Below are 26,242 nucleotides of genomic sequence, written 5' to 3' on the forward strand. Positions count from 1 at the left end.
AAAATTTCTGCTGTGTCATCCATTGTGTGTTTACTCACCGCCTAATTTAAAGAAACCTGTGTGCCATTATCAGTAAATTTCCCAGTCTCTTAATAAAACTGGGTGGTGTAGTCTGATATTTTAATGGTGTCTAGATTAGATTTCTTGTAAGTGTGACCAGACACCTGTGTTTTTGTTTTGTTTTACTTCACTTATGCTTTGTGGCATTACACCTTGCATCCAGAAATGTAAATATTATGTATGGAACCATAATCACTCCAAACACATCAGGGCCTAAATGTTCAATTTTTGAGGTTGGGTTTCTATATGGCTGGAGGCTAGGAATAACACTGAAAATAAGACCGGAGATCTGGTATTAGTGGAGCACCCACTACTCCCACTATCCTCTTTCCAGTTCAATCAATGGCATACCTAGAAGATATCAGAAGATCTAATTTTGACTGGCATCTCAAGACACTAGTGGAGAAGAGGAGTGAAGGAGAGGACAAGAGAAGTAGTGGATGTGGACCGATGAAAGACTCAAGCAGTTAATAAGAACTATGTGTGCTATCCCTGTTAACCAATGCAGAAAAAAGGCTGTGAAATTACCATTAGCTTGTTTTTTTTTCAATAAACCCTGTGTGAAAATTGAATATAAAAGAGCCTAGGACTCCAGTTCACGCCTAGAAAAGTGACTATTTTTCATCTCTATATATAATCTTCATTTGGATCTTGATCTTTGTTTGTCTGCGAATGAATTAGAAGAAGAAGCACTAGATGGCAGTAGAGAGACAGCTAAAACATAGGCATTGCATAAATAATCTCCTCCAGGCTTATACTACTGAAGACTGTAGTACTCCAGTCACACCTCAAAACACAGACATTCAAACTAAACAAATTATTGTGCTTTAAATTAACTAAAGAGATCTTCATTTAGATCTTGATCTTTGTTTGTCCGCGAATTCCACGCATGCGTAGAACACCTTCCAGTTTAGTACGGTGTTGTTACTCACGAATGTCAACAATGTGCCGGAATAACGAAAGGGGTGGTGGACAGTGTTATGCTGGGTAGCTCTTGAGGCCTGGTTAGAGAATGAGATTGCCGAAGATAAAAGTTACGTGCCTACGTAACATATGAATGAAAGAAAGACAGTGGGTAAAATTAATGACAACGTAAAAGCATGTTCCGGAAATTATTATTGTTATGTTGTAGCCAGCGAGTGCTGCGCGTCTCACAGTTGTACTTGTACTAGTTGTGGCTTGCTCAAATGGCAGTGAAGTGATCTCTATTTATGCTTTAAAGAGCCTGGATACCTATGTGTCCCCCTTTTATAACCATTGCTCCGTTTATATTGCCTTACTCTTTGGATTGCCACAAGGCAACCTGCGAGATTGGAGAAAGGTTGAGAAGACATCATGAGAGGAAACGACAGCGTCCTGAAAACGAGACGGACTGTGAACGGACAGAAGCAGAAATGCTCCTACACCACCACATAAATACTATTCGGACAGTGATTCCGAGTAGGCCGTTCCTATCGAATCAATGTCCAAGGGTTTTCTTTTGTAATTTTGTTTCCCTTATAAAAAATCATAATGCTGTGCGATGAAGGGCCCAGTTCATGACTGGCAGCCACGTTTAAACAGATAGCCCTTCACAGACAACTTTAACACCCGCAACGTAGTTGGGCGCACATGGCTAGTGTGTTATAAATTGCATTTCATTAAAAAACGTATCTTTAACTTTTAGATAAGGAAAATCTATTCAATAAGACTATGAAATGAAGAAGGCTGAAAGCTAAAACCATTTTTACACCAAAATACTAATATCGATATGTGATTAATAAAATGTCAGAGCTGCTCAGTAGATGGACTTTCACACAATCAAACAAATAGGTCTTTCATTTAGGTCTCTATTCCAAAGTGAAACCTTCTGATATCTGGAAATTCTAATGTCCGAGTTGCTACTTTCTATGCAATTAAAGTATAAAACCACCAAAAAGTTAAAATTTTAAGACAGGTGGTTAATTTGTTACAAAAATAGCAAAAGCGATACTGAAACCCACTAAGTGCAACATTTGTTAAATATGAAATAAAGCAACTTCACAAACATCAAACAATACAAGAGTACAGTTATGTGTGTGTAGAAGTTTTCTCTGATTTTACATGGTGTGAACAGTTGCCCTGTCATTGACTAGCATCCTATCATGGTCTAGTCACTACCTTGCACCTGGTGCTCTTATTAGATCGACTGTGGTTCCAGAAGCTTTATTACAATAAAGATGCAAGAAAAACTCAGCAATACTACATCTCCATCCCCTGGGCTTCAATGTACTGACACCAGCACAGCATGGTATCTAGCAAAAAATAATTTCAGGAAAAATTAACAGCGCTCTAAGATGTTTTTTTTATCAGCAGAGGAAAAACATAAACTGCTACATAAAAGAGAAAAATATGATGTCACATTAATTATTTGTGTTTTCAGACAAATTTGTTCCTACCAAAAAGTTATAAAACGCCACACAGTTGAGCATCATGAAATACAATGTTTGATCAATCACTTTATTTAATTGACACAGTAACAGTACAGCACATTAAAATAAAAATGATGATAGGAATTTTATAGAAACATTACAGACACTTTACATAATTGGTAACCTTGGTCCCTTTAATAGGTGAATATTTTAAATATTTCTGTGTGAACCAATGAGCCCACACATTTTCTCAAAGATTTAGATGTCACTGACTCATTTGCTTTGGATTTTCCATTTAATATAGGATGCAGTCAAACTGATACTTGTTAATGATTTGCTTCCAGAGGTGTAATTCAGGTATCCTGACCAGTTACACTAGCACCCAGACAACTTAGACACAACTTTAATATTCCAATTTTTACACTACATTATTCTTTACTACAAAGCAGATTACAGCCCAAAATCCTTTTGAAAACACTTAGCATGAACAGCAAATTGCAACCTACATATTTTCTCAATTGGAAGACCAAAGAAAATATCCATCCCTGCTAAAAAGTGATAGTACTGATTAGGCAGTTCATTTAAATGAAGTGTTAAAGTAATTACAGACACGTATAAAATATATTAACATTAACTGAAAAATACAGAAAGATTTTGTTTTAAAAACCTTTAAACAGAATCTACCAATTAAAAATTGTACAATACTGCTGTTAAAAACTGATATTTCAGGTTTAAACAGAGCTAAAAACCATTGAAAATGCTTTTTTTAAGAATCAAAAAAGTCAAAACAAAAAAACCAGGATTTCCTGGAGAGAAAACCTAAATGTCAATTTTGTTGGTGATTTTATTTTTATGAAATGAACAGAAAAAGTTTGGAACTACTGTGACCATTAGGAGGGTGTACTTAAGCCCCAAACCCCTGATACAACTTCCAAACCACAGTCCTGGGTTCAACCAGACAAATTACCTTTGACAGACTTCATTAAAATCTGTTTAGCACAGTACAGAATGGCACTGAACAATCATATCCTTCCTTTTTGTCCTCCCATCCTCTCCAGGCGAGCTTTGTCTGTCGCCACTCACAACTCTGACTTCTTGTGAGGTGAAGGAGCTCCTTTTAAGCCGTATCCTGGAATGCTTCCAGTGTAACTATATGTCCTCCTGGAAGCACTTTCAGAATAGTCAGGACAACTTGGGAACAGGGTAGCCTGTACTCATTAGCTCTCTCTAGCTGCACCCAAGGATCCCAAAAGGTGCACGAACAAGAACTCCAAATTCTAATGTGGCCTTGTGTATGTCCAAATGGGAGCCATACCAGAAGGATGCTGCCAGCCAACATTATGGGGGAACACCTGTTCCTGGTAGGCAGTCTCCCTCTGTTTTTCTATTATGGCTTCCCATCCAGGACAGGTGTCAACAACCAACCTTTGTCCCTTAACATCTTCCTTAACACTATTCATGGCAAGAGATAAATTTGTACAAGACCTAATTCTTAAAAGCCCTAAAAACATCTTTTGCAAACTGTACTTTAAAATCTTACTGTCACCTACATATACAGCTTCATGAGGAGCGGGTGTGGTAAGAGGTTTGTGGTGAACTGCAGTTTTAAAAAAAAAAATAACCTAGTCCTGGAGCACAAGTTACTCTGGTGTTGACTGGGGTGCAAATGCAAGTGGATCAATCAGATGTCTCATTCACACCTCTGTGTAGGCAGAGTACCACACCTGCACCAAATTAGACAGATTAAATGAAATTCTGCATGGCAGAGGGGAGCAAGAGACAGAAAGCGAGACTGAGGTTAAATGTAAAGGTAGGAAGGAAGGAAGGAAGGAAAGAAGCAGTGGGATTTTGAGAAGCCAGCATGCAGTAGAGGCAGGTAGCTGGGCTCAAAGAGCTCCATGGAGGAGCATATGGCCGACGCTCAAAGTGGCTGAAGAGGGTCACTCTGGCTGAGCATCTTCAGGTTGCTGGAGTGACCCATTGCTCAAGTAGGCTTCCACATAAGGCAGAGGAGTGGCAGTGGAAGTCGGAGGAACAAGGCTTGGTGCAGCGCCCTGCTGGGGACCTCGGATGGCAGCAGGGACCGAGCCAGGATTTTAAGGGTTGGCTGTGCCTGTTGGGAAGATTATACTGTAGAAACATATTTTCTCAATTAATTCTTTGGCTAACTGTTACAAACAAAACTTTTAGTTTGCTTCTCTTTTATTTACATTTAGATCTTATTTTACTTAAACTTTCTTCAACAACCCATATTATGTATGTAAGACCAGTTTCTTGATATGACAACATAATTTTCTGAGAATACCTTTTAGAATAATATCTTACTTGTCACTGGTGATCTAAGAGGCAGTTCATTTGGTGGTAATCGAGCTCACCAAAAGCTACAGGTAAATATGCATATATGTAAAAATATTTGAATTTTAAAAAGTAATTTTAAAAGTATAAGTTAAGAGAGAGGCTACATTTTCGGAATCCATTTATATGGAGGTGAATTCAAAATTGTAAATAACATTCAATTAAATCACAAATTTATAGTCTGGCAAACCTCTTAGTGTCTGCAGCAAGGCAACATTAAACGTACTGCTGCTGATAATTTTATATTATTTTCAGTGAATTACAAAATGTGTGGGCTTTGTTATATCTTCTTATCTTCAGTTATACTTCTAAATACAACCAGTCCCACGCGGTGATGAACAACAGGAAAACTTTCTTTGGCAAATCTGAAATAACCACTAACAATTATATATCATTCCCACATACTTGTCTTCTTATAGCTTGTTCCATACAATTCTTTGCTGTAAACTCCAAACCCCCTTTCCTGTTACCACACACATAACCATACCCTTCATCATATAAGGAATAAGCTGTACATAACACCACATTTCACCATATAAGGAATAACATTAAAACCTTTGACATTTTACTTAATCAAGCTTAACACAGAACACTCCTCCCTTTACGTTTAACAGTCATGCATTTATTTATTTGATATATTAGTCCATTTATCTATAGGATGGAAGTAGACTGCTCCCAACCTTAATCCACAATTCAAGGGATTATTGTGCCATTATTTTAAGAATGTTGTTCCTATCATAATCTTAATGTATTAGTCAGCTTCTTAATAAATGAGTCTTTGTGGAGGCCTTTTCTCCTTAAATGGATAGCGCCACTCTTTTAAAAATACTGTTAGACCTGCTTCTTCCATTCTAGGAACTGGTGAATTCCCTTCCTCCAAATGGTCGTCATCCAGAAAGGGTTCCTCAATCTTGTGTACCTTGGAAGAGTCTATCAATAAATGAGTTGCTTTAACTATCTTGAATTTCTGAGGTAACTGCCTTTTGTCTAGCCAATGAAAGTTGTGAACTGAAAATCGTGGATTCCACATTTTCACTATCTGCCACAGTGGCTTTCGCTTTCAGAATATGGTCAAAATTAACTCGCCTAAGTTCTCTATTTACTTCGACCACAAAACTCCTTGCCCCTTTTCTTCTGCAAACATTTTGTGTAATCCATTTTTCATCTCCTCCCTTCCAGTTTTTCCCTTCCCTTCCATCATAACTAACTTTGATCCAAGGCTTTCAATCTACACATTCCAGGGTGTGATTCATGCAATCTTCCAGTAATCACCCACGATATTTAGGTGGTATAATTACTCTACCATCCTCATACTCTCCTCATTACTCAAGTATACATCTTGCTAAGATGAGAATCGATGCCACTGAATAAAAAAGGTTAAAACTGCAAATTCTGCATCTCCTCTGGCCACCCATTAAAGTGAAATCAAGCACTCTAGATAATATAGGATCCTGTCTAGTTTCTTTTGCAATATCAATAGCATTTTTAGCAAACTCATTTGTGCTAGTGAACATCGAAATGTCCCCAGTTTCCAAGCTTTCCCTTTGCTGTTGAGGTAATCTTGACAAAGCATCAGCATTTTTCGCATTCTGCAGATTTTCTGTATTAAATGTCATAAATATATGCAGAAAGAATGACAGCCTTCTTCTGCATTCTAGTTGCAGCCTAGGTAAGTACTCCTGTTTTAGGACCCAGAATGGACAGCAGAGGTTTGTGGTCTGTAATCAGTGTGAACCTTCGGTCAAACAAATATTTGTGAATCTTTTAACCCCAAAAATCAAAGCTAAGGCCTCTTTTTTCGACTTGGGCATATTTTTCCCATTGGAGCTTGATGTTTTAGATGCAAAGGCTTATAGGCCTCTCTTTTATATTTTCTAACATGTAATATCACAGCTCCCACTCCAAATGCATAAAGGCTTTTGGGTATCATAATGGGTCAGTACTCAACTAGCGGCCAGTCTTTATTTACATTGATTAAAGGCTGCACTGCACTTTGAAGTTTCACGTTTTATCATTCACTAACAACTCATGAAGTGGCTGTAATACTGTTGATAATCTAGCCAGAAACCTTCCATAACAAATTAGGTAGGCCTAAAAATTACCTTAGCTCTCCTACATTTTTAGGTTCAGGTACTTCAAGAATGATACTTACCTTTTCTTTTGTGGGATGCAAGCCATCCTTGTCAATTCAGTGTCCCAAATAATCTACACTTTCTTGCATACAAAATTCACCCATTTCACTCTGATTCCATACTGTACCAGCCTTGACAACAATGCATCCAAAATCTGTAAATGTTGCTGCTCTGTTTTTGCTGTAATCAGGAAGTCATCCAGAAAACATGTGATATGTTATAAGCCTTGTAATATCTGGTCCATTGTTGATTGAAAAATTGCAGGTGCACTGGAAATCCATATGGTAATGTATTATAGCAGTATAAACAATGTATTGTTTTGACTTGTCATTCAGCTCTAACTGTTTGGTAAGCGTGTGATAAACAACTTACCACCAGCAAGAGTAGCAAACAAATCTTCTACTGTAGGCAGTGGGTATTGCTATTTTTCCATCCCTTGATTTACTGTAACTTTATACTTACCACATATTCTGAGTGACTAATCACGATTTGGTACTACAACTGGAAAAGCCTAGCTGTTTCTTTCAATTTTAGAATTTATTCCAGCTTTCTCTAATCCATCCAATTCAAGATTGACAGCTTACATAATTGCATATGACACAGCCTTGCCTTGTGGAACTTGGATTAACATCTGGTTTTATTTTAGGATATGATTAAAATTTTTCATTGTTCCTAGTCCCACTTCAAATATCTTTTTGTGTTTTTCCAAAACCTCCTATAGTGAAAGTGGTTCAATGCTTTTAATCTGAGAAAGATTTTCCCAGTCTTCTTTAAGAACTTTCAACCAGTTTCACCTGATTAGTGCTGCCTAATTTCTTTTAGCCACAACCACCAGATACACTGCTGACTGTTCTTGGTACTTTCCTTCCACATCTGTTTTACCTATCACCTCACTTCTCTATCTTGAATATGTTCTTAAATCTATCAATGTTTCATACAGTTGCTTATGCACCATAATATATTTTTATACCAAGTCACTGATATTATAGCTGTGAAGACCATGCAGACTCCTAAGTCACTGACACTTGAGTCCACTTCTTTCCTTTTAGAAAACAGTTTGCTACCTCTTTATTCTTGGCTTTGTTCCTGCACACACTGGCCCAATAACCTGTTTTACAGCATGAAAAGCTTTTCTCATTTTTGAACTTGCACATTTGGACATCATGCTTTCTCCCACAGCAAAAACATTTGTTATCATTATTAAAGTCTTCTCCTCCATTTTCTCAAGAACTTGAAGCCATTTACTGTTAAAATGACAATGTTAGATATTCTTGTTAAGATGACTATTTTCCCAAGCACCACACTTTTTGCACCAACTCCATTTGTAAAATGGATTTGTTAGCCAGCTCCTTTGAATTTTTATCAGCAAGTTCCATAGATAGCACTGTCTTACAAGCTTTATGAAATGTTAAGCCTACATCTGACAAAAGTTCTTTATGTAATTCTTCGGAGTGTATGCCACATACAAACTTATCTTGCAGTGCTTCATTGAGAAAAGTTCTGAAATTACAGTTCATTTCCACCTGTTTAAAAGCCACAACATATTCAGCGATACTTTTCTCTTTATGCTGGTTTTGTTTATAAAAGTGGAACCGCTCCACTATAATGAAAGACTGTGCTTTGTAATGTGCTATCAGCGCTTCTTTCAGCTCCTTGTACATCTTTGTACTTGGAGTAGCTGGAACAATTGCATTTTTTAACAAGCTGTAAGTGTTTCCACCTACCATAAACAAAAAAGCACCGACCTTCTTATCCTCTGGCATGTAATTTCCTGTCATCCAGAGCTCCAACCATTCTAGGTAAGAACTAAAGTCTTCCATGGATTCTTCGTATTCCAACATTTTTCCTATTTGAGCCATTGATGCTTTTGCTTTGAGTGTGTTGAACCTGCCTTGTTGCCAGTCCCAAACAGTGATGAAAAACAGGAAAACTTTCTTTGACAAATCTGAAATAACCACCAAACTTTATATATTTTTCCCACACACCTGTCTCCTTATAACTTGTTCCATAAACTCCAGACCCTCTTTTTTGATATTTTTTTACATGCAGTAACTATACCCTTCACCATATAAGGAAAAACCTGTACATAGCACCATATTTCAAAATACAGTAATCCCTCCTCGATCGCGGGGGTTGTGTTCCAGAACCCCCCGCGATAGATGAAAATCCGCGAAGTAGAAACCATATGTTTGTGTAGTTATTTTTATATATTTTAAGCCCTTATAAACTCTCCCACACTGTTAACATTATTAGAGCCCTCTAGACATGAAATAACACCCTTTTAGTCAAAAGTTTAAACTGTCCTCCATGACAAGACAGAGATGACAGTTCTTTCTCACAATTAAAAGAATGCAAATAGATCTTCTTCTCTTCAGGAGCAGAGAATTTCAAAAGGAAAGAGAGAGAGCGCTCGCAAAGAAAAGCAAACAATCAAAAAATCAATACTTGTGCTTTTAAGTTTGCGCGCATTTTTAGAGGAGCGTTAGTATCTTCTAAGCAAACAGCCTCTGTGCAAACAGCCCCTCTGCTCACATCTCCTCCGTCAGGCGCAGAGAACGTCAGAGAGAGAGAGCGAGATTAAAGCAACAATCAAAAAATCAATATGTGTGCTTTTGTGCTTTTAAATATGCCGAGCACCGCAATAAAGCGGCATTTTTTTAGAGGAGCGTCAGTATCTTTTAAGCAAACAGCCTCTGTGCAAACAGCCCAGGCGCAGAGAATGTCAGAGAGGGTGAGAGAGAGGCAGAGACAAGCAAACAATCAAGCTCTGCGCAGGATGCATATCTTATAGCATTGAGGAGTTTTAGTTAATATGTAATACATGCTCTGATTGGGTAGCTTTTAAGCCATCCGCCAATAGCGTCCCTTGTATGAAATCAACAGGGCAAACAAACTGAGGAAGCGTGTAGCATAAATTAAAAGACCCATTGTCTGCAGAAATCCGCGAACCAGCGAAAAATCTGTGATATATATTTAGATGTGCTTACATTTAAAATCCGCGATAGAGTGAAACCGCGAAAGTCGAAGCGCGATATAGCGAGGGATTACTGTATATGAAATAACATGATATCCCTTGACATTTTACTTAATCAAGCTTAATACATAAAAGGCTTGAATTATTTTGGGATTGCGGAAATAATATTTACTTATTTGACATGGTTTAGCAACAGTTTTATCTTTCAGTGCACATGTTGTTCTTGAACTGTTTTACCATCTGTTTTTGATTTTACCTGAACAACAGGACCTTGAACCATTTCCATCTTCTGCCATGGTAATAACTTGCTTTCTTTTTATGAGCTTAGTGTGTGCCACTCAGATTTAGCTTTGATATACATTTTGCAGAAGCATTTCCTCTTAGGAGACTGCAATGTAAATTCCACTAATATTTTACCAAAATTTTTACAAACAAGACCTTAATCGTCTGCCTCTTCCATCTTCCCCACTTTTTCAAAAATGTTCTTCATTTCTCAATGAAATCTATGCAGTTGTAAGTGTACCATAACATGCTGACTAACCGATACAAAAATTCATGACCAATGATTTATTAACAGTGATGTTACTGATATCTTTAATTAGATCCTGCTGGTGCAAATGAGTGTGTACTTAAGCATAAATGTGCCCTGCGATGGACCAACATCCCATCTAAGCATTATTCATTCATTGTGCCCAAAGTTTCAGTTCATCTTAATTATGCATTGCAACAAATGTGCTGAGAAAATAGATTCATATTTGGAAAGTAACGTAAATGGCTAAAAGTGCAATGCAACCTTTAAAGGAACACCATACTGAGAGCTGGAAGTTCAATCTAAAGTTGTACTTTAGAAATGTAGCAAGTTAAAATATTATATAAAGGTGCTAAAAAAATTATGAAGTGCTACCATTGCCAGCTCGTTACAGCATGAGATTAATCTTATGAATACCTGATTTTTACAGTCAAAGCAAAACTGTATGGAGTACAGTAATAATGAACTGACAGACACAAACATATCAGACTTAGTGTGTTTAACTGGTCTCCAAGGATCAATGTGTTTAAATAAATCAAAAATATGTTATCTCATTGACAGCTGACATTAACATTAATCTCAAATAAAAAAATGGCACTTTATTTTAAAATAAAAGTCTGCAACCTTTCTTCAAAAACATTAAGATTACATCACCTGTATTTCACAAGCTTTCCAATGATATGAAGAGATATCCTTCATATTACTGATAACACATCATCAAGACACATTCACATTCCTTCTGTGTTTATTCTATCCTTTCAACCAGCTCAAGATGTGAGGTGAATACAGAACTCAAAGCAATAGCACACATGAAGTATCAACCAATGGCAACTGGGACCCCTATTGTAGCTCCTTTTACAGATTAGGATCTCACTTATGATACATGATATATATATAAGTATATTATTGACTACAGTAGCATACAACAAACAGATAAAGCTAATTAAATAAATATTGAGAACAGAAATAAAACTTTTTTCTGCACTCTTGACCAATGCAGTATGTTGATGTGCCAATTTATATGAAGAAAATGAGTGACAACATACTTTTCAAGAATAAGAAATAACCACCAAACATTTTTGATTAGCATACAGACAAATGATGCTAGGGCATAATGCATTTTTTGTTGTGTAATAACAGGGTTTTCCCTTTCAAGCCAGGGTTTGGAACTTTCTGCAGATATAAAGAAAACAATCAATAGCAAAAAAAAAAACAGTGAGGAATTTCAAACAACTCTTAACATTAGATTACTTCACAAATCACTTTGCAAATCAAAAAAAAATTAATAATGACATTTCAGCAACCAATACAAACCAAAATAAAAAGGAAAATTGAATTTCATATTGTTTTCACTCACACTATTAATAGTTTACTTTGCATATCAGAACATTTACTAGTACTACATTTACATAAAATGTTGTAATAGAGCGAGGTATCACCTATATATATTATCATAACTTTGTATGCCTAAAAACCATTCAGTGGAAAAACTGTTTGTTAATATTGCATGCTATGAGAATCACCTTTAAAGTGAAATCTTCTCATAAGATACAAAATGCAGAATAATGCTTATCAATTCATTTTAAATCAATTACAGCACTAAAACAGTATTAACTCAACAAAACTCCCAAAAATTACTTTATTTGCAAAAAGTCTGAAAAGTTTAAATTATTTTTTCTCTACCAATTAATATACTGTAATTCATATGTGACTAACAGAAGTCATTTGTGAAAGCTCTGATCATTTTTTGAATAGACATAAACAGACACATTTTTTTGTTAGAGTTAAAGCCTAACAAATTTGGCAAAAATTTAAAGAAATGGTTAATAGAGCACACATCATTTTCAGATGATTCTAAAAATAAGGAATCATTCAGATAATAGGTTTGGAAACGTTTGATTTAATGTGTATTTACAGTATATTTATGTTTGTTTCCAAAAAACATATGCCATTTTACTGTAATTTTCCGGGACCAACCTGATATATTTCATCCTGGGAATTATTTTGAAGTCCTTTCTCAATTCTGGTGCCGAGCTCTTTTTAAATTTCCACTAAGAAAATTTTTTAGCATCTGTAGAAAAACTATTTTTGATTGTATCTTACATCTGTGAGTAATCAAGGCAAGTATATTACTTATATAAAATGAACTAAATAATGGTTTACCGTTGCTCTTAACTTAGTTGTTAAATGCTTGCATTTTTTACAGAATATCTTTAAAGATACCTATATCTCCACTCTCTTTTCTATCTAAAACACTTGAATGTGTTGCCTTCAACCAGATCTCTTCCTTGCTTCTACAGAACAGACTGTTTTATCCTAATCAGTCAGTCTTGTGGCTGTATGACTATATGACACAACAACACCAAGTAGAGTTTAGATAAGCATTGTTGTCTGGGTATATACTAGGTGTTAAAATGTCGCGGCTATATTCTGGCATGGCAGGTTTGCATTTCCAATTAGAAAATAATGTTAACTTACTTTAGTTACTCGTTTAGATGTGCATTGAGAATGTGAATGTTGTATAGCTTTGTCCATGCTTTACTTATGTTATTGATTCAGTTGTTTTGAGTGCCAAATTTCTGAATTCCCTGTGTCTCTTCATCATCAACTCTCTTAATGGCAGTCCTTATGTCAGGGTGTAACACATTGTTCACTTCAAATGTATATTTTGCTGTTCATATTTTAATGAATATAACTGCCAATTCTTTCAGCCCTACATCAACTCCTACATTATTGTTATGAATGAACAACAGAGAGCATGCACAGTAACCTGCAACAACATATTATTCACATTTACCACTCATCCATTGATGTCTTTGAATGCCAATGTGTAATCTAATATTACAGAAAGGTTTTTCCCTTAAAACAGGTTATGTTTTTTTTTAAATGAGCAATTTGCTCTCTGCACATGCAGCATACATTCACTGTATATGTCCAATAGGGCTTTTTGTGAGGCTTTTCAATTGTAGACCATTTATTATAATCAGAAGGTTGCTCTATGTCAGTCCAGGTTAACAAGAGCACCTCTGATCTTTGCAGTTCAAAATCCTTACCCCTTCTTTGAGTGTCGCCTTTATGAGGCGCTGGATTAATTTTGAAACATGACACTCAGTAAGCCACCCAATTATAAGCAAAATTCACTCATGGTTGTCTCCAGACGTATATAACACCTGTTCAATCTGTACACAACTGTGTAGTGGTGCTTGATGACCAGCTGTCCTTCACCTACCAGTATCTGATGGAGTATGCAGCACATCTCCAGGTCACATTTCCTTTGGTCTTATCACATGCTGATTTCTGCAACTCACTGCTGGCTGGAGTCCCAGCATACATGTCATCAGATCTCAATCCAAGATTTTGTTGTGCAGCTCCTAGTTGATAGAATGAGCTGTCCACCTCCTTTAAAAACTCTGACCCCCTTAATGTGTTTAACAATCATGTGAAAACTAAGTCTTGTTTGATGAATTTCTGGCTTGTTACATTTTTCATGAACAAGGAAGTATAAGTAGCTTGTATCTTGTTCTGAACTCTTCACTTGTGATGATCAATTTTGTAACCTTGTCCTGTGACACTTGTTCCTAAACAGTCCCCCAGACTTATACTTACTTATGTTGACCTCTTTTGAAAGTAGCTTTGGATAAAGAAACATCTACTAAGCAAATAAATGTAAATGTAAAAAATAGCTTGCAAAAACAAATAATCTGATGAGAAGTTATAAGTGCACATGAGGTAGCGATGTATTCTTCTTAGTATTAACTACTTCAGTGAAGTCTGCCATAAATTCACCAAAAATAATTATTCTCACCTTAAAAAATGAGAAGAAACATTTGTATTTATACTAAGTCAAAACATAATTAACTTTATTTATGTGAAATAATATCTGCAGATGAAAGAATGATTAAAATTTATAGGGTACAATTTAAAATCTTCAGCTGACACATGTCAGGTAAAAAAACTTTTAGGGGTGTCATAGGAATCAATATTTCAGTACCATATCAAAAACAGAAATAAATAGTACTATTTTTCCTACAGCATACATAATACCAAATGATAGTCGGTATGCACTTACAGTATGTGTGGCTGCAAGTTGACAAATTACTTTGAAAGGCACAATAATAACAAAAACATGTAGAAAACTATATATAAAAATATCTAACAGTGGTGAAAATGCAGCACTGCATCAAAATATGTCAAAAACAAAAACAGCAAAAGTCAAATCTGGAAATACCTTGTTTTCAAGCCAGGAGAATTTCAGCATGCAACTGCAGGCATTGTGCTTATTATTAAAGAAGAATCCAATACACACACAAACAACCACATAGGTTTTATTTATTGTGTCTTTTGTATTATTAAGGAGTTAGCCTATAAATATATTTGTTATGCTTTAAGTTGCACTAAAATCCTGCCACACAATGAAGTTAATGTGCTAAATCCATTTCTGAAATTGGAATTTCTCTACCATAAACCAGTTGTGTGAGATATCGGATTCAGTGAGAAATGCCATTTTGAACAAAAAACTGAATATATCCAAAATTATCCATATCGGGCTTTGGGATGAGGGAGGAAATTGTACACTGGCAATGCTAACAACAGGTTTCAACTTCTTGCTATTTGGCTTGTCTATAACAGTGATGATACAAGCTTCTTGATTTGTTAATACCAAAATAAAATTAGTTTAGTGCTTCAGTGCTTCAAAGCACAAAGCATGTCTCTCTATTAAAAGGACATGTACTACGTAAACAGAAATGCATAATCAGCTAGATATACAATTAGCAGGACAGGCAAAACAGTATACTTCACTGCCGAATATGAATATGCAAATGCTAAATTTGTAGTTTTTTTAAAGATAAACTAATGTTCATAAGTATAAACCCTAACATTTGACAAATATAGTGAAAACACATATGTCCTATTAATTCTACTTTGATATTTATGAATGCTAACACTAGTTTACTTAAATGATAGTTGGTTAAGCACTTGGATATGTTAGTATTTATTAATTTTATAATCTATAATGGAAAAAGGCACAATATTACTAATTAAAATAATACAAGTACTTTTAATAAAAAGCCACTGAGTGGAATTTTTGTCTGTGTTGTGGTATTGAATAGGTAACAATTATCATAAAATTTCACTAGTATTGACATTAAATTCAAAAAATTTGGTATATTGCAATACCTAGGGGCTTTTGGCCTGAGTTTGGTCAAGCTGAGTGAGAGTGCAGTTTATACTTGGATAGCTGAAATTCAAAATGGAATTTTAGAGTGTTTTGCATAGACTTTCAGGTTTCAGGGAAATAACCTTAAGCCAAGGATTGAATGAGTGTGCTGAGTGATAATGATGGCCTGAAACATTTTTTTCAATTTATTATTACTTTTGCTACATATTTTGAGAAAGTCAAATATCAGTGTATACTCCTATACCGAATTTACATGCTCATTGGGAAATGTTAATGATTCTCATGCAAATAAATAATAGTTTGTGAGTGAAAGTTTAAAGCCAGTCTCTGTGTAACTACCACTCACTGAAAACATTATAACACTGATGTTGTTCATTCAACATATATATTCTCTTTCACATAACTTAAGATTAGACATTTAGTGTTGTAGCTTGAAATATTTGGTTTCAGATCTCAATCAAAGTAAAAAAAAATTATTTGTACCAAAGTGAGTTATGGTGGAGGGAATAAACATAAAAATCCTATTTCGGTTAACCTAATATTTGAGGTTGTTCGTGTGCTGTGTGGGAAGGGCCATTTACATATTCTTCTGGTTGAACTTTCCAGCGTGCTGACTTTCCCACTGCCAAAAATGAAGAATACTTTCCCGAGTGGAGTGGACATGGTGATACAAGTATGCTCATTTTCAGTAGGAGACTTTTATAACGGAGGATTTCTAGTAAGTAACCCTGTTTCTCAACTGTTAATTTTAAGTATAAGAACTCGTAATAAAACATACTTTCAAGAAAGCTGTAGAAACGGTTAATAATTTTTTGTTTTATATTTAAGATTTACACTGCAAAATGCTTGTGTATTTGCACTAGATTTTGAAATAAATGTAAAAAGCACAGCATTGGAATGTTTTATGTTCATAATATTTCTAATAGCATAAAAACAGGTTATGACCAATAAACCATTTTAAATTGTAACAACTTAAAAAATAAATTTACTTCAGTATAAAACAAGTGAATTACACCCAATCACTCTAAACGATTTGCCTCAACTTAAAAACAGATTTACTTCAGTTTGAAACAAGTGAATTGCACCCAATCACACTAAATGATTTGTCTCAACTTAATAATTGTGGGTTCAATAAGATAGAAAGAATTATATTGGTTCAGATTGAAAATATTAAGTGTGAATCATTACCTTAATTATTTTAAGTTGAATGGAGGTTATACTTTTGTCAGTGTATAAGGCCATGAGGTTATATTATTTATTCCTTTTCTAACTATGGTCCATCAAGGGCACAAAGGGGAACCTTTGTGAAGTCCTCTAATGGTGGTTGACTGGGTTAAAATAAAGATTTGGAAGTAAAAACAGCCCCACACAGCTAGTAGCATGCCATAGAGGTCAGAAGGTAAGACAGGTTAACAGGTTACAAGTGTAGAGTTGATTTTGACATTTCTCCCTATTGCCATTAAAAAAGAACCAAAGAGATTGGTACTTTTCCTGTTTGGTGCTTCCCATAGGTGATTTGATAGCATGATAAATCACAAAGTTTAGTTTCAATTGTTTGCAAACTAGGAATGGAGGTACTGACTAGTAAAAAAGGAGGACCTGTCAGAAACAGAAATGGAACTGAAGAAAGGGTTACCAGTTTTAAGTACTTACAGGTTGGCATTACTCTTGAATGCATGGTACCTTAAGGAACCCCATTTGAAAATGTTTCAATAAAGTTAAACTGCTCTAACAACTACAATCAACTTTTAATACCCACCATGAAAAAGAACTGTCATTAGTGAACAGTATTAATTGAAGGATCTCACTCCATTGCTTTGGTTATTTCTCTTTTATGAATGCAAAGCAAAGTTTCTGTATAACATAATATTAATATAATGTTCACCTGCTTATTCAATCAGTCAATCTGGAATACTTTATTTTACATAACACCTCCTAAAGACTAGAGTATTATTAAAGGTTAAGCACAGAAATTAACATTACAGTGTACTGAATGTAAAATGGTAAAATTCAATTAATCTGGCAGGGCTGTGCATTGAACAGATATTTTATAAGTGGAATTTAACAGTCACAAATTAAATTCTACTACAGTACTATTTCAATTGCAACTGAAAAGACATCTGCCTTTAGCCAGGATTTACTGTATTTCTTAATGTCACTACTAACATGAAGAATGTGTTGTCAGATATTTCTATATCCATGCTAACGTCTCCTGCAGATATTATAAGCTGGCACTGCAAACAAGTGCAACCCCAGCTAACACATTTCCTTAAAGGTGTAAAAATCAATTTGATCTTCAAACTCCCAGAAGTTTCTGTGAGTTACTCACACTTCAAATGCATTTTCAATAATTTTTCCCTTCCTTACAAATGGAGTGGTTGACATTTATGCTTTGATGACAGTCAACACCTTAAAATGGTTCCCACCCATCAAATGTGTTTAAGACTTTGGGCAGCCGGTGCAGAGGCAGTGATATGGTAGGAAGTACAAATGAAAGCTGAAGGCTTCACCAGGTTCAAATGGCATCAGTTTTATTGTTCAAATATGGGCATTCCTTCTCTTTAAAACTCCTCATAAAGAATGAATTTGAGAAATAATATAAAACAGTAAATTGTTTCTATGCATTTCATTTTCAGTAGAATACAATGCCAGATTCCCTGATGTGCAAACCATACAGTATATGTTTCATTGAAAATTTTCAGTCTACTTCATATATTCACTGAGCAAGACAAGAAGTATGTAACATAGAATTTTGTGGTACCACTCTAAGTTCCCTGATATCTCCAGTAAGTCCTAGTGCCAGAAAAGGTTTCAGTCATAGTGTAACCAAGCAACAGATCAAACACTGAAGAGAACAAAACCAAGCAATCATAATTTGTTACTACAGTGTATACCTAATCAGATATCACAGCTATCGAAAAAATGTTTATTTTACATATACCTAATTGAAATCACCACTCAACGTAAAACTTTTAAATCTTAAATATGACAATGCAGATAATAAATACACATTGACTCATTACAAAGCATTAGCTCTACAATAACAGTCATGAACTGGTTTTCTTGCAAATACTTAAAAAAAGCATGATATACATTCCCAAAAAGCAATACAGTATTTTGTAATTGCACCAATCATTCCTCCATGGCTGTCTGCCAACATACTTTCTTACAAATGCCAACAGAAAAACACTCTAGTTTAGGCATAAGCACAATACCAGGCACACTCCTTTATACTTTTTTACCTTGAGACTTCTTCTCGCACAAAAGTTTGTGCTGCTGCCAGAAGTAACACTGAGGTTAATTCAGCACAGAATGAAGATAGTAAAGGGTGCAGAATGCCCACTTACTAAAGGTTTTATACACAAGAGTGTATGCTGGGTGTATAAAGAACAAAATGTCACAAAACCATCACTTGATCAAACAACTTTTCCAGCAGCTTAATTCCTTGAATCCCCTAGAATACTTCAAAGGACACAATGCTCTTTGGCTCTCAATAATCCACATTTGTGCTTTTTAACTTTACCTGTATAGCTTGATACTGGTAAAAAAAAAATTGTTAATGCATATATTCACCATAGCACCACGCTCTTAATTATTTTCCCATTAACCAGTTGCATTTGCATCTTCTAAATCTGATAATGCACATATTATGTTCCAGAGTAGCACAAATAGTAACACATATTATAATATTTTGTCAATTGTCTAGCTGACCATATAAAACAATCATTTACTGTTAAATTTATTCGTGAACTGGGTACTGTTATTAAGGACTTCATCACTGCATTGTAACTAAATTGCAACTCCCGTACTGTACCACTCATATACAACATTTGACAATGGTAAATGTGTGTTTTCCATTATAACCTCATAGAGCTATGACACATATTTGTCAAACTTAAAACACACACTTAAATATGACAAACTATAAGTGACACGTGTCTTTTTTTCCATGAAAGAGAAATATATTAAGATTGCGAGGTCTGCTATGACACTGTATTCAATAATAAAAAAATAAAACTAATAATTATACTTAAGATTACAAAGTACAAATGGTAAAAGTAATCCATAATTAAATGCCGAAAGGTTCCCGTAGGCAGAATGACTAAGACTTGCCTTTATTATTAGCATTACTAAGTAACTGAATTTCTCTATAAAGTGCAACGGATTAAGAAAATGAAAATGCAATTTCATAAGCAAAGAACTGCCCCAAAACACCAAATCTCAATACAAATATGGACTGCGTTAGACATTTAAAACTCAAAAATCAACTCTCACACTCTTTATAAAGTGTTGCCACGCATCAGACCATCGTTTAAAAAGCTTTGTCAGTGGAGAGTAATTTCACTGGACCACCCCTTGGGATGAGCTGCTAATATTGCAAAAGCAGACTTCGGGCAGAATCTCATAAATCGCTTTAAAGAAGCTGTATTAATGGAGTTGGTTAATACATGAGGTGGTTTTTAAAGGGGCAGATAAGCCGTGATCATTTCTAGTTTACTGAACTTCGGTGTTGCGTAATGCAATAATGGAAATGGTTTGCATCCCTGCTTATTTGTTTGGTATTTCTGTTCTAGTAATCAGTCAGATGTCGAATGATAATGTCCATTCTTAATCTACTTCCATCGTATTCCATGACAGAATTCAGGTAATTTTAACATGCAGCTTTGACGCTTTTCCTAATGCGCACCAGTTTTCTAGTCTTGCCCACCTAGTTTTATTGCTCAAAACAACACTGAAGCTACTGTCGCGTGCTAATGCAATCCAAGAGTTTGTCATACAATTGACACCGCTGAGCAAACAGGGTAGATAAAGTAAAACGTGTAAAAATAAAAAGTTTAATGGCTATAAAAATGCTGTATAAAGACGTAAAATATTAATATTTTATACACTGTGTACATTAACACCCAACGAAAGTATGCTGCATGGACTTGCGCGAAAGAGGAGTGCGAGATCATAACTCAGCAGCGCCCAGTCAAACGTGACAGGCGACGAAATAATACAAAAACAAACTTTTACTTACCAGTTGCATCACGCAAATAAACACAAGCGTACACCTGCCTGTGCAGCAACCCATCGTATTTTCTGTCCAAATTTCCAACCTCCCAAGCAGCCGGCAAATAAATCCAATGCGCTTGTCCTGTCCAACTACACAAGAGGTGCACCTGCCCACGGCAGCGACTTTTGGAACAGAACACCGATCCCGTTACATAACGCGCACTAGGACCTGTGCGAGGCCAACCGTTCATTAATTATCGGCTGTCTCCTCCCGCATACCTACACTTGCTGGCAAGCAGTGTTATGCCAATAAGGGCACAGATATTAAGAAACAGGATTCAAACAATACAAATTAAACTGGCTTCTTAAATAACAAGTAGAATAAAAAGGCCTCGAAGTCTGTCAAGCAGCGCCGGGGCTTTGGTTACTGTTTCGTCTTCTGGCAGTCTGAAATACCGAGAAAGTAAAGCAATTCAACGTATTCCACAGTCTGGATGTTATTCCCACCCTAATCCGTTATAGTTTGCCAGTAGTGTTTCCACTCCAAAAGGAGGAAAAAGTACTCCAAATGATGAATAAAGGGATGAAGAACTCCATGAAATGTGCTCTGATGCTGAGCGCGGATCAGGCTACAGTGTTACTAATCGCTCCAGCACAGCCTGTAGGTGAAACAAAGCAGCATTTGCTTCCTATGTATAAATATATATATGGAGAGGGTCGCTCCTCCCTTCTCTGGTTAGATTTTGACAGGCGCTACATATAAAACTCCTGCCTGTCAGAATAAACGGAAGACATCTGCTAATTTCTTGCCGCTTTATTTCCAGGAAAAGTAAAGTGGTGAAATATACAGTTTTTTCGGAGCACCGAACCCCGGCTGAATTGTGTTTTGTGATCCCTTACTGTACAAGAAGAAGTAACGCGGAGCGTCGTGTGAGGGCAGGAAGCGGATCGCTGCCGGTTGCTACTGCTGATGATGATTGTGAGGCTACGGCCAACTCATAGGCTTTCGCTGGAATGCTTAAGTATCAGCTTCATTCCCTACCCTCTCTCTCTCACTCTCTCTCTCTTTCTGTCTCTGTCTTCGTGTCTCTCGTACTCCTCCAATGTTCGGTATGAGAAACAGCGGCAGGACGCGCAGACACAGCTAGAAGAGGCGCCTCATATAGTTGCCACCATCTGAAGGCACACACAGGAGGAGCGCGATACCAGCTCCTGTGGTGCCAATTTCCCCAACGTAGATGTGAGGACACGCCTTGTAAGTATACAGTAAGTCATACGAGGGCGACGGGTGTCTAATCTTAACTTGCAAAGAAAAAGATTGTTTAAACATTGAGTACCTCAAAAGTAATTAACCTGAACGTTTGCTAAAGAATATTATAACTTGCCCTTTTGACTCTTTTCTTTCCAGTTTTATCCAGAACGAAACTGACCTTTCAGCGCCACTAATATCTTCAGTTTCGGGAGCATATGTTTCCGGAGCCCTACAACTAGTTTTTAATCAATGCATTGTAGAAAACTATGATGATAAATGAATTAGCGGTTTTGTAATTGCTCATTTGTTTAAACAATGAGTATGTTCACTGCAATAAAATACATACGAATATAGTAACGACCCGGCACTGCTTTATACAAAATCTAAAATTCTGATACTGGCACAGGCAAGTATTTAACCAGTCCCAATTATAATAAGAACTTTTCCAAAAATAGTAAAACTCTCAAAATACCTGTGTACAAGCCTCAGATGATGAAACATACAAGTGATTAGAGAGGAAAATGAGCTTTGATAAAAGAATATTCAATGTGCATATTAACATATAATAACTCCCTGTGCAAGGGGTAAGCACCTGGCTCAATTATGTCTTTCTAAACGCTGTCTGTAATAAAATATCACAGTAAATCCCCATTTAAATAAATTACTAATTGAAACCAGGGGATGGTCTGTTTTAAAATTTTAAGAGAAGCCAAAAAGGGGGGCACTTATTTCTCTGATCATGTCAGTCTCAGTTCTGTGGGCAGGAGCAATATAAGTGATTTCTTATTTATTCAAAAAAATCTTATTCATTTATGAAACTGTTCTGATTAACATTTTTATTTAGTTTTCTTCATTAAGCCTTAAAATTGGTCTTTACGTCTGTTTTCAAATTTTCTTGCCCAGTTAATTATTATTATTATTATTATTTTTTTTTTTGTTAAGGGACTGTATTTTAATGTTGTTAAGTTAATAATGAATATTTAATGTCTTTTTTTCTTTTGGCAATGGGCCCTGCCATTTTGAGAGCTGTGTGTCGCCTTGAGTGCCCTGAGCATGTAGAAGATGCTATATTAATAAAAAATATTATTATTATTATTATTATTATTATTATAATACAAGTAAAAATAGGTAAAGTAAATAAATAAATAATGCTAATCATAATAGAGACAATTAGATGCCTTTTTGGAACTACGGTTAATAACAAGGCACAACCACTTATAATGAATAAAGAAAGTGCATCTTTTAATTCCCCTTTAGCCTACAGCAGATAAGTAAATAGATAGTAAAGTAGATGAGAAATCTTATGTTTGATTACGTACAGCCCAGTATACAGTAGCATTTCAGTAGGTTCAACTACAATGCTCCCCTGAATTTCTTGTTAAAGAGACATTTTTCCTTTCCTACATTAACTTTAGATCATAAAATTGTTTCTGACATAGCATGGCATGCTTCCTGGAGTCTATAGATTTTACTAGCAGCTGTACACAACCATCCATTGAACAGCTGCACACAGTTTACGACACCTTTAGACTTTTGCTCACATTTGCTCATTACAACATCTGTTGGTATGATAATCTGTTTTCCAAACATATTAAAATAAGGAATATGTTGTGTACCAGACTTAATACTACTTCAATAATTCAGCATAAAAGAGTACTTAATCCCAATGTAATTAGTAAACATTGAAAGAATATTGTAGTTACTATCCTATTCAAATGTTCCACCAGCTCATTTGAGTAAAAATGATAAGGAGTCATGGAAAATTCTTGTTTTGTGTACATCCAGAGAGCTGCAAACTATTGAAAAACATACTAAATTGGTTTGGGTCTTTGCTAATTGGATAGTATGTATTACATGTAAGGTCTACACATAAATTGCTCTAGAAATGCTCAACAATACCTGTTTTTGCCTATGTATATAATATGCAGTAATTGGAACAAACACATTGCCATATTCTCTAGGAGATAGATGTGCAGAAGTTCCCAAGACGCAGGTCCACAACTTTTATTAACTGCCCCCTCTTCACAATTTTTACACCAATCATTAATATCTTGAGTTGATCTTAGTCAACAAAGTATAGACCCAGCATTGTTTAACAATTTCTCAATTCCTAAATGCCCATCTGGCTTTATATGATGCATATTATTTAGATATACTTAAATAAATGTTCATGTAAATATTCATTTCTTTACCTCCTATTTCCTTCCTTTCTCCTAATATACAGAGTTCTTTCTTTCATAAATAGCTCATTACAAATGCTACATGTTTTAGTCAACATAGTCTGAGAGTAAATAGGTGCTAATATTTCACCTTATCATTGGTCTTTTCTGATCCAGCTCTGTGCCAGAGCACTATAATTCTCTCAGATTTCACAGCACAATACATTAGCATCATTCTACTGCTTCCCTGCCCTCTGCTGAATGGTATACTGAATAGGTGAAAACAGTAAAGTCACCAAATCACTTGACCTTCAGAGTCTCTGAAATTATTTAGGCATTGTAAAGGGTTTTAGGCTTAATAAAAGTAACCATAGACAAAAGTTCTTTGTAAGTATTTGCACAATTTTGTTTGGTTTTATTCAACCCACAACTACCACAGTCCACCAGGATATACCCATCCTGTTCTTGGGAATGTACTGAGTTACTCCCCCTTTTTCCCCAAAGTGGACCATTTAACATCATTCCCTTGGTTTATTGTATTAGGACCATGCTTTCATATGTTATCCGCTTATCCATGGTTACTGTTTAACATCATTCCCTGGGTGTACTCTTTTGGGACTATTTAACATTATATTTAAGATTTATAGCATTTAGACTGTATTGTCAATAGATATCTCTAATTTTATCCTTTATTTTAGCACTGCTGGGGGGCTTGTTTTGATTTGGACATGCTCTGTCTCTAGGTATGTCAGAAAACTGGGACTTCATGAAGTGTGGTCTGGCCTCACGTGGGAGGCAAAATGGTGGGGGCTTGGGGGGAGAGAAAGAGGGCAGGCTATTTCTAATCTATTCTTTTCACCCTTACAATTGTAAGTGCCAATGCAACAATAGGCTTCATAACAATCACTCCTGGCAAAATTGGAATTTAAGGTTGAAGGTATTTTATGTAAAAACTAGCAAAATACCCGTGTTTCGCAGCGGCGAAGTAATGCCTTAAAATTTTTATTAAGAAGAAAATTATACCTTTTTAAACTGAGGGAAAATATACCAATAATTATTTGTTAAGGATCTCTTTGTATACCGCATTGTGAGTTCGGCCCTCCAGTTGTAATATGACCAAGCTGTGCGCTGAGCTTACTCTTGAGCATGCAACGTACAGTTGGCCATGTGAAAAGCAATCTTTTTTCAAATCTCACAGCTTGGATTGCTGCTGTCATAATCGGTTTGAGTTTCATGGTTTGTTTCAATTACGACTGTATTTGTAGGACTTGTGTTGAAGAGACATTCGGCATCTGTCAAGCGTTGTAAGTATACAACCGGTTTCATTGATAACTTCACATCCAGCTTTTGAGAGTTTAAACATTCATAAACATCAAAGTGTCCACTACTGAAATCGTCACCTGTAAATCTAAGATGTTTAAGAGGCACTGGCGGTTGTCGAAAGGTGTAAAATATTTAGCCATTTCGGTACACTTGAAAGCGACAACCGAACAATTCAGAGGCAGCCATCAACTCACATGCAGATCCATAAGTGAAGAGCTTAAGCATTTCACTCTTTTAGTGCTCCTGTGTAGTATAATTATCTCCTGTACCGTCATCAGTCCACACCTTGAACCTGTCCCAGTCATTCAATACATAAGACACAATGTTCCTCCGGATATCAAGAATGAGTCTGATATGGCCGTGCAATATGTAACAAAGAGAATGGAAAAGGTAGGTACCATCTCCAGGCATGGAAACAACTCGGTAAGTGACAGTTCTTTAATCGATGGTGATCACCTCGACAGACATGTTAAAACCCCTTATCAAGCGGGGTCATTCTTGCTAAATCGCTTGTAATTTGACCTCTCCAAATTAGAATCATTGCTGTTATTGAACTATCTGGAGTATAAACACATGTTTGGTCTCTTTGTAAAGGTAACATTCTCTAGTTTCACCCTTAGTAGTCAGAATCACTGTAGGTGTGACTGATCAAAAGTTATGCACATTAGAACTCACAAAAAAAAATGAATTTTTTTGTTCTCGCCTAAGTTTTTTTAGGAAAATAAAGCTGCAGTAGGTAGGTGGGGACAGAAACACACTATGTACCAACAGAATAACTTGTTGACTACTCACATTTCAAATTTGAAAAGAATACCTGTAAAAATGACATTTTTACACCAGTTTTATGTGGGCATGCCCAGGTGCTTTTTAGAGGGACCATTACCCACATTTTGG

General features: G+C 35.8%; 1 protein-coding gene across 4 annotated transcripts in view; it reads right to left on the reverse strand.

The window, feature by feature from the left end:
* The window catches only part of nkain2 (sodium/potassium transporting ATPase interacting 2), a 1,134,729-nt gene extending 1,112,891 nt beyond the window's left edge, over positions 1 to 21,838 (reverse strand). For 2 of the 4 annotated variants that reach the window (XM_039748405.1, XM_039748404.1), the window contains exon 1: positions 20,640 to 21,816. In XM_039748405.1, coding sequence (XP_039604339.1) covers positions 20,640 to 20,693 — 54 coding nt within the window. In that variant the 5' untranslated portion in view covers positions 20,694 to 21,816. Of the gene's footprint in view, positions 1 to 20,639 lie in introns of all 4 variants that reach the window. The other 2 variants (XM_039748406.1, XM_039748407.1) reach the window with 2 other exon arrangements.
* Positions 21,839 to 26,242: the final 4,404 nt, after the last annotated feature.

Source organism: Polypterus senegalus, chromosome 3 (genome assembly GCF_016835505.1).
Source record: "Polypterus senegalus isolate Bchr_013 chromosome 3, ASM1683550v1, whole genome shotgun sequence".
NCBI classification, from domain to species: Eukaryota; Metazoa; Chordata; class Cladistia; order Polypteriformes; family Polypteridae; genus Polypterus; species Polypterus senegalus.